General features: G+C 42.0%; 1 protein-coding gene across 2 annotated transcripts in view; it reads right to left on the bottom strand.

Moving 5' to 3' along the window:
* LOC147024893 (protein patched homolog 2-like) overlaps window positions 1–13,173 on the bottom strand; it is a 66,592-nt gene that overhangs the window by 23,138 nt on the left and 30,281 nt on the right. For both annotated transcript variants that reach the window (XM_085885257.1, XM_085885258.1), the window contains exons 13-18: window positions 12,604–12,729; window positions 12,095–12,213; window positions 5,565–5,994; window positions 5,125–5,437; window positions 4,732–4,874; window positions 623–803 (exon numbers count right to left, since the gene is read on the bottom strand). In XM_085885257.1, coding sequence (XP_085741383.1) covers window positions 623–803; window positions 4,732–4,874; window positions 5,125–5,437; window positions 5,565–5,994; window positions 12,095–12,213; window positions 12,604–12,729 — 1,312 coding nt within the window. The remainder of the gene's footprint in view (window positions 1–622; window positions 804–4,731; window positions 4,875–5,124; window positions 5,438–5,564; window positions 5,995–12,094; window positions 12,214–12,603; window positions 12,730–13,173) is intronic.

Below are 13,173 nucleotides of genomic sequence, written 5' to 3' on the forward strand. Positions count from 1 at the left end.
CTTCCTGTTCATCATCCCTTTTCTTTCTCATGCGCTGTATATCCCATTCCTCCATGTCCCACATCCCGAAACTCCCTCCGGCACGTTCCAAAACAATTACCGAGTGACGGATTCGGAGCCACAAAGCAGAAAATTTTCCCTCCCTCTTCCTCCCCTTCCTCTCCCACCCCACGGCCTTGCTTTGGCTCAAAGACCACCGGCGATGCAGGGCTTGGTGCCAAACCCTCAGCACTGCACCGCGCATGGCTAGCAACCAGTCTCCCACAACGCCTGCACTGTTACTCTTCTTGCTTTAGCTCCCTTTCCAATTCATTCATCTTCCTTGTACTTCCAAGGTTTTTTTTTTATTAATGATGCACCGCAGCAACAGTTTCTACATTTCACTTCTTATTTCTCTCTGATTTTCACACTTTTTGCTCTTCGTGGCATTCTGTTTATTACAGGATGTGGTGGGGAAGTCAGAGGTTTTGCTATGTTTGTGTCCATAATAAATAGACGGTGATTTCGTCAAAACGCAGTAGGAAGCATACACAAAGATGCATAAAAATGCAAAGGTGAGAAAAGGGGAGCAAATGACATAATATGTGAGTGAGGTGGTTGTGATGAGGATATAGCCGCTTACTGATCATGCTGTCAGGTCCACTGGAGTACTTGTCATGAATCCAGTCTGGTGGGGAAGGTCTCAAGGCAGCTTGTGAAGCAGCCACTCCCAAAGGATCACTGCTGACCCATGCTGTTAGTGCCACATAGAATGTGGCAGGGTCAATAATACCATTACTGTCAACGAGCCGCTTCCCAGGGAGCTGTGCAGGAAACATAATAAACGTCCCTCAATCTTGATGAAACCAATTCGGATGCAAAACAATGGCTCGTGAATGTATAAATCCTAAAATTGGGTTTAAAACGTAGGACTCGGTACGTTATTGACCCAATAGTGCACTCTGGCTCCCACACGACCTATCTCCATATGCCTCCAGATTCTGCACCAATAAAAGCATCGATTTATGTGGCACTGCACCCTCATGTACTCACTGTATGTCCATGCTCTTTGTTAAAGGGTTCACCAAGAAGACCATAAAATTTTAATAGAGTGGCAACTCACTAAAATAAAATGGCTGGGTACTAGACTTTTGTTATCATGAGGAGTTTGAAACAGTGAAAGGGCGATCAACATAAATAGAATACTGTAAACTGGCAGAATGATGATGTGAAACGTGGATTGAGTGAGGGCACGGGCGCAATGCAATCAAATAACTGACCAAATACAGCACTAGAGTAAACTCCATCGACAATTCACAAAAATAAACTCCATCGTAAAAAATACAAATAAAAACTTTCATAACCAGCTGTCGTTCACATGTGCGACACATGTAGCGAGAACTACATTCTGGGGCGAGGGAATAAAAAAGAGAGAGCTCCTAGATCGCACAAGGAGCATCTCAATAGCACAGGATGTTCAGACATCGTGGCGTTTAGATTATTGTTCTGTTAAGTTGGTGTCCACTGGGAGGATCTGTGTGTGTGTGTGTGTGTGTGTGTGTGTGTGTGTGTGTGTGTGTGTGTGTGTGTGTGTGTGTGTATGTATATATATATATATATATATATATATATATATATATATATATATATATATATATATATATATATACATATGTATACACACATATGTATATACGATACATAGATTATAATATAGTAATGGAATGGCAGGATAGCTTAAGAGGTATGCGTGTGCTTGAGCTATTAGCTTGGGTTTGAGTCTCGAGTCAACTACGTATAAACTGTCATCCTGGTGTTTTGCAGGGAGAGGCATCAATGTGTGTGCCGTTCCTCAGATGTATGTTAAAACTGGGTGTCATGTCTGCCAGCATGTTAAATATCTCACGGTGTCGTTCACAAAGAGGAGGTGAGTTATCACAGGTGCACCGAACAGATGACAAATTCTTTCCACTTTCAGATGAGTATCCGACGACGTATTGGTTACTTGTCCAGCAATGATTTTAGCCTTGAAATGTTTCTCATCTTGTTGTGGACGTTTGAAAGCTATGTCAAGAGTATGCACTGCAATTATCATCATCAGTATTATTATTATTATTATTATCACTATATAAATACCCAGCACAAGTATCGGTGATGGTTCTTAAGGGTCAATGATGATGTGTAGACTGGCGCCACCTGTAGGTCAAACTAGGTTGGTTAGACATCGACCCCGTGATTGAAGGTCATTAATGAACCAGCTTGGTGTTTCCTTTTGACACTGCTTGCGCCAATGCAATCCGATAGCAAAACCGAAATGCTGACATTCAAACAGACTGCTGAACAAATGTTTCATCATCAGTCCACGTCACCAATACCATGAAAATCTGCATCTTCGGCCAAAAGATCGATCACTTGACACACCTTTCCCTGAAAATGAACTCAAAAGGTGTTCTATTGCAGCTATTCAGCAACAGTAGTTTGTCCAGTTAAATAACCAGAAAATACAGGTAGAACTAGTCTTTAATTCCATCCATCCATCCATACATTGGGACCATACTCTGTGCAGAGCATTGGTGCTGCCTGTGGAGTCTCCTTGGCTATTGGGCACAATCCTGGACGGGTCACCACTCCAACACAGGATACCAGCAAGCTGGCACTCATTTTGCCAACCTCGGAAGGATGTCAGGCAGAGTCAATCCCACCTGGTATTAATTCAACAGTTGAATGGGAATTGAACTCAGGATCCTCAAACCCCAAGCCCACCACACTAACCATGAAACAAACACCAAGTATAGTCTCTAATTATTTGCATGTAAATGGATTATAAAGGCAAGCTGATCATCATTCGACGTCATTATAGTCTTCCCCATATCTGTTTTGTTTCTCCACCGGCATTCATATTTATTTGTTTTCAGCAGAAACATTTGTCGCATCACTCCCTTTTATGTTCAGGTTATTCCTTGCTTTAAACATGAGTCATTGATTACTTGCTATCAGCTTGATTTGACCTCAACATGAGCTCAAAACATCTGGCTAAGCCTGGTTGTTGACTTAAGCTTTTGCAAATCATAAATGCAAATGAACTCTGTTCAACGGCCTGTAGTCTGTGTTGCTGGAGCAATATTTTTTTTCTGTTCACTTCTCTACATTTCATCCTGCTATGACATTTTTCTCCCTTCCGAGTCGATGAAAATTCACGGTGATGAGACCTTGTTTTCTTGGACTGCTGTAGAGATGGACCTACCAGACTGCCTCGCACTCAGTGGAATTCTTCACAGGCTTGGGTCCAAGGCCAGTCACGTAACCTGACGCCAGGCAGCGGCACTCCGAACCCCTGTGAATGGCCGCCTATGTACAGTGACCTCCCAATCTGTCTTCCACCGGAGCACCGGCAAATCTGTGCACCAGTCGAACAGGTGGTACTGCTGCAGTTACAAGCGTACTTCTCTACAGTTTATTCGACTTAAGTGGGAAGAATAAAATTAAGTGTTAAATTCATCTTTTTAACTTTCTCAAGCTCCTCATAAATTCCAACCAATAATCAAGCTGTCAGGGAAGAGCTGGGAATTTGCAAAGCCCTTAAACAGACTTCCTTGTTCCCATACTTGAACTTGAGGATCTTCTCCACAATGTGCATGAACTTCTCACTGCTATAGATTCCTGTTCTTCTCTTGTTTGTTGCGATCAGCATCTGTGGATTTTCGAAGGTGGAACAGAGTCCTCCCAGTGCTCAAAGTAACCACCTTCTATTGTTTTGTCAGATCACATTTCAAGGACCAAGTCGTGATGGATTGTTGGTCTCACATCACTGAACCCCGGGCAGCCTGCCATTGTCTGGAACTCTGATGACTCTGTCTATTTGGTTCAGACTAAGAGCTTGTGTTTCCTTCTTGTCGTATTTTTCTTCTTGCTTGTTCCAAATCACGTAGAGCTTGTTTTAGCCTCGGGATGATTGTCATAAAGCCCAAGGTTCTTGGATTGATCGATGCTCAAACCAGCAGGTGGGTGTCGTCCAAACTTGCGTTTATTAAGGAGACACAAAGCACTTCATTATGGCACTGTACACACCAAAGCAACTGACGATTAACTCTTCTCCACCGGAACCAGTATATACTCAGTATATGACCACAAGTGAAAGCCTCTCCCTCTACAAACTACTCATAACTAGGATATGGTTCTCAAACCAGATATCGTTAGAAATTGCTCGTTAACACGAGGTGGTTCAATAACCGGAAGTGAGCAGAATTTTCGCACATTCTGGTGATCTTTCCATGCATCGTAAAGTCTAACCACAATATTATAACTTGCCTCCTTTTTTATACTCTTCTCAACTTCAACAAATGAATAAACAATGACATCGAATAACAAGTATAGGAGCATTAACAATGCTAAGAACACGATACACTGCCGAACAATCACTCACAATTTATGACAATAATACGAGTTCCCTGATAAGGAACGTCAACACTGGAGGAGACCAATAGGCCCATCAAGCCTGCACTGTGATTGCCAACCTATGGTTGTTTTTCCTTGCTCTATCCTTTTCAAATGCTGAGTATCAAGCAAGGAAGCAGCATGTGCCATTTTAAAGTCCTTGGTATGACTCGGCTGGGGTAAGGATCGAACGACGGACAAACCAGCGGATGTTCTAAGCATTACGCCGCCAAGTCTGGTAGTAATGGTGTCATCTATGTGTGTGTGTGTGTGTGTGTGCAATCAGCCCCATAGTAACAACGGCAGAAGACGACGTACCTGTGCAAAATTCACAGAAGCGTCAGGGTCCCCTGTCTGCACAAGCAGCCGCAGGGCCAGGACAGCAGACTCAGAGCCGTTTCGGAAGCTGGTCACCGAAATGCGTCCGGCTGCCCAGTCCTCATCAAACGCTCGTTGCAGATCTGCAATTTGCAAATTGATCACAGACGAGTTTGGCCTAAAGTACTAGCCAAATGAACAGAGAGGTTTTGCCACACCCATGTCCTCAAATGGAGTCTCTATTATTGTTATCCATCATGATCAGTGGCCATTGTCACAAAAAAAATCCAAAACACAACTTTATTTTGCAGATGTAGGTACTGCAAAGAACTAGTGAGAAATAAAAGAAAATGATAAAATGTTCTCGAGGCCTTGTACTGCAGAAAGGCCTACCAAGCAGCCAGTCACGGAAGTAATGCAGCCATGTCTTTGGAAGCCGGCCATCAGCCTCATGTGCTGCCTGAGGGAGCAGCCGTAGATGCTCATGAAGCGCAAATATCTGCATCTGAGCTGATGGGTAATCAACATCGGCAGTAGTGGCAACACGGATGCTGTAGGCTGGGAAGTGACATGCACGCGCAGCCAAAAAAGCATGCTCTGGTCCACCGCGAGGAACAACCTCGGCCAAAGGTAGGCCATCAGGAACATAAGATGCGCCATACAATGCAGTGCCAAGCAATGCAAAAGATGACAGCAAAACAGCTGCCTGCATGTAGGAGGGTCATGCATCTCAATGAGTATAGGGGTAATTGTAATGCAGATCCATTCATAAAAATAATATGTGATGTAAATGAGAAAAGAAGTGCATAAAAGCAATGACCCCTGCTTCTCACCTTGACAGGCCCTTTAGTTAGCAGGGGTGCATAGCACTCAAAACCAAAACGGCTCAGTGTCCAGTGCCTATTGCCACAGCAAAGACCACTCGGCTGCTCCAATGGTCCTGCCTCCTCCATTCGGGCAATCAAGTCACGTGTTGAGCTGCAAGACTCAGGGCCCGGCATTGTTGGATGAGCGGAGGCCTCCCCGGTGGTTGGATGCTCATGAGAGGTGGACACCGGCGTGCTTATTGTTGCTGGCAGGAGCGTGATAATATGCTGCCCCGAGGCATCATAACGCGCCACAGCAGTGAGTGTTGCCTGTAGAGTGATGTGTGCAGCTGCAGTGCTGCACTGGAACCCTCCTTCTGGTGGTGAGCACTGAGTCGGGCCATTGAACGCTGGGGACAGCCGAGAGTCAATCGCTACAACCCGATTCGAGCAGGGGCTGGTGGGCAGATGGATGAAGAAAAGTAAAGTAATTGTGGTGATTCCTCAACAAGGGTCACAAGTATTGTGAAGAAGAAACAAACAAACAAAAAAAATCAAGGTTAAATACAGTAAAGCAAAACATGCAATCAGTGCTGGTAAATAAAGTTAGGAGCCATATATTTATTACATATGTAACAAGGAAAAGAGCATTCGGAGATTGCAGACCCTCACCAGGACTGATTTTTTATGGTGTATTTTGTGTGACGTTTGTGTACAGGTGTGTTAAGTAAAAAGATTAAAAAGATAATAATGTGTAAATACAATACGTAAAATTAATAAGAGACGTAATTAGAACTGCCACTTTATAACTCCTGGCAGTGATGACCAGGAACCAAGACGTCCTGCTTTGATGCAACCCCGCTTTGATCGGACACCTGACCCTGACCCATGATGTTTTTAATAAATTTATAACTATTCATTATTCAATTGATTTAGAATGAGATTAAAATAAATTCAATTCAAATCAAATGGAAGACCAAATAGGTACAGTACTGCATTGGAGTATTCACAAGGAACCCAAACAAGCAAAAAGAAAAGGTGATTTAATCAGGAGGAACCTGGATAGGATTCACATTTCAACTGTTACTCCTCTACCCACAATCCCATCCAGGCACAGCCAAGTGAGCCTTATTCAAAAATAAATATATGAAAAAACAACCCATATCAAAAAATTAAATAATTCTGGCTGCTAGACCATACATGTGATCTATTTGAAATTTGAAACGTGTATTCCCCCATCTCTACGAGATCATAAATTTGAAGCTTCACTTTGATTGATTAAGCGGTTCCATAGAAAACATTATTTAATATTTTCTTCAATATAATATGGCTGCCAAACCATGTGACCTATCAATTATTCCTTCACAAACTTGCACACCCAAGGCTTGGGGAACATTTTTGTGAAGTTTCCCCTCGATCTGTCCAGCCGTTCTGGAGAAGAAGATTTTTATGGGTTTATGGGTAAATCCAATATGGCTGCCAAACCATCTGACCTATGATATCATATGTGTGAAACTTTTGTTCCTCATGGATAGGCGGTCATACATGTAAAGTTTCACCTCGATCTGTTCAGCCACTTCAGAGAAGAAGATTTTTTAAGCTTAAAACAAACAAACAAATATGGCTGCCTAATCACGTGACCGATGACGTCATCAATTTTTTTTTTCCTGTGGACCATTTTATCCCTAGATGACCCTCAAAATTTTTCATACTGATAGAGGTGGCGTTCTACATATGCAATTATGACGTCATAACGAAGCACCTATGACATCATCAAAAAATCACATCTATTTTCGTGATGAGTCCTTGCCATGTGCCAAGTTTCAATTTTTTCCTTTGTACAGTTTCAGAGATACAGAGGTCCAAATTTTTTCTGTTTTTCCAATATGACTGCCACACCATGTTATCTATGATGTCATAATTAGAATTAAAACATTCAACATGATTAGTCGCACGAATAGTGAAAATTTCAGCTCAATCCGACGAGCGGTTGCAGAGAAAAACATGAAAGTTCTGTGCGGACAAACAAACAAACAGACCCAAATGCAATGCCCTCTCCTTCAGCGAGGGTAAAATGTTAGAATCTGTGACATGCCCCATGCATTCCCTCCCATAAATTCCATCTATTTCCAAACGTATTTTCAGTCTTTCTCCACTCCTGTCACAATCACCTACTCACTTTACCCTCTCGTATCATCCTCCCTTTTATTCCTTTTCTCAATTTAGTTGCCCTCACCACTCCCACCCTCTGCCCATTCCCATTTCTGGTGTGTACATCATAAATAGATGGCCCCTTGCCAATATAGCACTCCCGATCGAGAAATGTATGCAATATAATTCAACAAGATCAACAGAAAGACTCGTACCAACAAATCACATGGCCTGTGTTGAATCAGAGATAAACACCTTCGTGGTGGAGTGAGTAAAGCAACATTGCATTGCCCTCATCGGTGTGGATTCGATTTCCAAAGCTGCTCAGTGGAAATTTCCACACCTTGGGATGGAATAACGACCTGTCCAGGAATGATTCTCAGCCACGGAATCATTCACGACTTGTTGTAAGGACCTCCTTGCTCTGAGAAGGGCAGATGGAAATCCACCACTCAGAAAGACATCTGATTTGTCAATGGAGACTCACCGTGCTTGATGAGAGCACTGTGGCAGTTGCAAGGCAGACTAATATTGGTCCTCACAAAATTTTCATCCTTACCTATAAGACTCTGATGACTTCTCATGAGAACTGACAGGCATCTGATAAGAATTTCATCTGTTCTCATGAGATTTTTCTGCATAAGGGTATAACATAATCTATGCAGGAAGTGTGTACCTTGAACAGAGTACCACCAACTTGAGGGCCTACTCGTGAAAGACGCATTCAGATCTTCAACGACCCTTCTGAGATGATGGGAGGGTCCGATTCACATCGCTGTTGAAGTACAGAATGCTCTGAGATACAATGATCCCAAGTAGCCTCGCACCAGATGGCAGTTATAGATTAATATAATCACGCAGTGTTCCTCTCGAAGGCCAGACAGCTCAAGGACAAGCATATAACAACTAAGCTTTACTATCACCCTGATAATGGACAAAATTAGTTTACACAAAGACAACAACAGCAGACACCCTATTTCTAGAGACGATTCTCAACAATTCCTCGAAGCCCGTGAAGCTATCCAACAACCAGAGAGTCCATGTGCCCTGTATCATCGCCGATGATCCTTCTTCCTCCTCCTCTTGATATATGTTATATATATATATATATATATATATATATATATATATATATATATATATATATATATATATATATATATATATATATATATATATATATATATATATATATATATATATATATATTTCCTCCTTTGTCGATGAAGGGAATTTTTCTGTTTTTTTACAGCACGTCATCTATTTATTAGTTGCACAAATGCTACACATTTTGACCCTCCCGTATTCTCCATACGCGTTCCTTACCTCCTCTCCATCCACTATAATCTCTTCCCCACCAAATTTCCTTTTTCCACCTGTGCCACACAACCTCATTTTCTCATTTTTCATGGAAACCCCTGTCCCCTCTGTAAATGTATTCGACAGATGATTCCAAAGACAAACTACAACGGCACTCTGTGGAGCGCATACCTCTGCCAGGTTGAACAGTTTTATGTTATATATCCGACCTATAGGTCGGATCAGCATCCGGACTTTAACCAAAATAGAATCAGCTTGTTCTTGCCACCTTACCAATTCATCCACCAAGTTTTATCATAATCCATCCAAAACTTTTTTTGAGATATCCCGCTATATGTCATTTTTGGCCCGATCTCTCAATGGTGAAAAATGACTTTAAAAAATGATCGGATCCGGATCTTCACCAAAATTGAATGATTTCATCAGTGTCACATACCCAAACTCTCCACCAAATTTCGTTCAAGTTTGTCGAGAACTTTTTGAGAATTTTTTTTTTTTAAACAGAAACAAATAAGAAGAAGACGTCGTGCAGAGCACAACTCTTGCAAAATCCATGAAACAAATTTGACCTTAAAAATAATTGGTGGTTGAATTCAATGACCAAATATGCAAATCCTCTTCAAATTTCAAGTGAATCAGATGAAAATTGACAATTTCAAAAATCTGCTCGTCAACTTTTTGACATATGTTTACTTTTTGGCCTATTTTGACCTTTTGGCCAATGTTAACCTCAAAAAATACTTGTTCGTTGAATTCGGTGACCTGAGAGGCAAATCCTCTTCAAATTTCAAGTTAATGGGATGAAAATTGTGGATTTTAGAAAGTTCACCGAAGTCATTGTTGACCTTTGGCCAATGTTAACCTCAAAAATAATTGGTGTTTGAATTCAGTGAAATGATATGCAACTCTTCAAATTTCAAGTCAATCAGATGAAAATTGAGGACTTTAGACATTTGACAAAGTTGTTGACCTTCTTCTGGCCTATGTTGACCTGTCAACCTTTTGATCTCAAAAACAATAGGCTTCTTGCTTATGACGAACTCTACCTTATGGTGAAGTTTTGTGAAGATCGGTTTAAAATTGTGACCTGCACATGATAAATATACAGACAGACAAACAGACAGACAGACAGACAGAATAACGCACAAGACCAACCAATATACTTGAAAAGCTTCAATTTAAGCAAATAACAAACAGACGGGTTAAAACATAACCTACGTCCACCTTCAGAGGCAGAGGTAACAAAACATGGTGGTAACACAAACAGTGTTCCTCTAATGGTGTTCAACAATACAATCACATGCAGTGCTAAACACACATTCATGTCTGTTAATTTACTTTCATCGCACTCTTTTCTGTTTAAACCCACAGGAAAAAACAAGTGTTTTATAACGAAATCCTTTTCCACCACTTCTGGTAATTCTTCTTATGTAATTCCCCATCCTGACCAATGATTGTTATTACCCCCAATAACCCTTACTAACCCACTAATTTTAATTTGCTGGTTTCAGTTCTCTCTCTCTCTCTCTCTCTCTCTCTCTCTCTCTCTCTCTCTCTCTCTCTCTCTCTCTCTCTCTCTCTCTCTCTCTCTCTCTCTCTCTCTCTCTCTCTCTCTCTCTCTCTCTTTCTCTTTCTCTTTCTCTTTCTCTTTCTCTTTCTCTTTCTCTTTCTCTTTCTCTTTCTCTTTCTCTTTCTCTTTCTCTTTCTCTTTCTCTTTCTCTTTCTCTTTCTCTTTCTCTCTCATCATTTCCTGTTCATTCCTTCCCTTTCTGATTGTGCTGAATTGTTGCTCCACTATCCGAGTATCAACTTAAGCTTGTTCTTCCATGAGCCTCGCTCTTGTTGATAAAAAAAAATTGTTGTCCACCCTGAGAATTGGTTCCATAAATCAATTTGATCCGACATCATTCCTTTCGGGGATTTTGTAAGGTAGTACCAACACCTGCTGCCCGTCCCTCAGGGGTATGTGACCTTATCCTTCCATAATCAAATCCAGACCCAGTTTCACGTGGTTTTTCGGATCTACCCAGCTCTACGGACCGGGATCAACAGCCACCCACAAGACGACATTCCCTTTTTTACCGACTTCCACAAATACTTATTACAATATTACTTAAACAAACAGCCTGGCTGTGTTTTGCTTGTTTTTACTCGAAACAAACGTGCTTACTGTAACCTTCCCACAAAGGAGGAAACCCTTTCCCTCCGTAATATGCACACGAGCCGTCATCCTGATCCAGGAAATCACCAAGTTCCATTCAGATCTTCACACGGAATGTGTTTGGTAAAACTAGAATTGCTAAAATATATTCCGTAAAATTGTGTTGAACAATTCCACACGATTCTAAATATGATTATGCAAAAACGTACAAAGTTCCACAACTGCACGATGAAGATAGATAGACAAGTTAAACCTGTTTTCGGAACATCATGACAGTTCACTTCCCATTATGATTTTCCTCCCGCTTTGTGTACACAATGTGTAAAGATGCTAAATCATTTGCAGATCCAGTCTGGCTGTTTCCCACACATACCGCATCACACTTTACAAGCCCGGTGAAGCGAGCTGGATGTGCTCATAGTGACGAGTACACCGGCCAAGCAGGTGTGGTGGGCTTGCTGGGAAATCCAGCAGCCTAGTTTTATGAGCCATGATGTGCACCCAGGCATGCTGAGCAAACTGGTTCCACACGCACAGGAGGCCCATCACGTAACCGAGCTAGAATAGGAATGCCGAACATCAATGCTCCATTTGCCGCCCCCCGTGCTTTTTACCTGTTTCCTTCATTTTGCTATAACAGCTGTGCCATCCTTTCCTAAAAGGATCAATTGTGTCCAATCACGCTTACCCTGTGAGTTCAGCTCTTTCGAAGGTGCTGTGGTTAGTGTCTGGATGTAATTATGATTGCGTTTGCAAACTTACAGCTTCTTGTGGGAAAACAAAAAGGACCGACTGTTATTCTCCCCTTAAAAGCCATCGCATAACCGTCGACGCTGGAATTCTCTCCTTCAACAAGTTTATTAGGAAAGACCTCTGCATCTCACAAGAACAGTTCAGCCATTTTTATTTTTGCAATGAGGCCTACCTTGCAAGACAGCAGAGCACATCCATGCGGTTGCCCCGGCGACGACACAGGTCCAAGGCCAAGATGGCGGGGAAAACAAGCAAAGTTGTGGCAATGTTAAGTACCACAACAATAGCTGCCTGCAGGGAAAGAGTTCAGATCAGGTTACATCATGTCAAGCTTCGAAGAACAAACACTTCATCTAAGTAAAGGGACACTGCAGCTGTCGCGGTTTGCATCACGGCCGATGGACGGCTTTCTTGTAGGAATCGCGGTGGCCACCACTTGGAGCTTTTTCAAAATGCTGAAAACTATATAAATATTTGTTTTTCATAGCTTGCTAGATTAGAGATCTGAGGAATGCTAATTGTGACCACACTAAATGGAACCAGGTGGATGTAGTCCCAGCCTGCTCTGTGGTAATGAAAATGATATGAAATAATCCAATACATCAATGTCAGAATCCCAACTGTGTTATCCAGAAAATAGCATGAAGTTTGTTTGGGTTCAGTATCGGTCATGGCACCTACCTGGAGGGAAAAGGCTTGCAGAGCTGGAATAGGGATGAGGGCAGCCAGGAGGAAAACCACCAAGTTGCAAACAGCACACAAAGTAATGCCAGGACCGCACTCACGCAGACAATCTCCAACACAGCACTGTAACGAGGGAAGCATGGTGACTGCCGATGCAATGGCAATGGGTCTCATTTTGCCCACGAAATAAAATCGCTGTGTATTCACATGAAGAACATATTTTTGTGGCACAAGTCCTGCTCGGTGTGTACATCTTTAACGTCATCCTGTTTGCCGGTGCTATCTGATCACATGGGTAATGATGCCTGAATCCCAGGCTCAAATCCCATGCACTGTGTTGCTTTGTTCATTGTCTCCTCATGTCCTCGTCCTATGTTAATCAATAAGCCTATAGACTATATCGGAAGATAATTCATTGATGAATTTTATAGAATTTCAGAAATAAAGCATTTTGGTTTTCAATCAAACCCCATTTGGCACACTGATCTCCAAAATAAATAATTATAGAGTGCAATATACGTATCTACGGACTATGTCGACCCGTCCAGGATTGTGCCCAATGGCCGA

Source organism: Eptatretus burgeri, chromosome 6 (assembly GCF_056783735.1).
Source record: "Eptatretus burgeri isolate ZD-2024b chromosome 6, Ebu_testis_v1, whole genome shotgun sequence".
In the NCBI taxonomy this organism is placed as follows: Eukaryota; Metazoa; Chordata; class Myxini; order Myxiniformes; family Myxinidae; genus Eptatretus; species Eptatretus burgeri.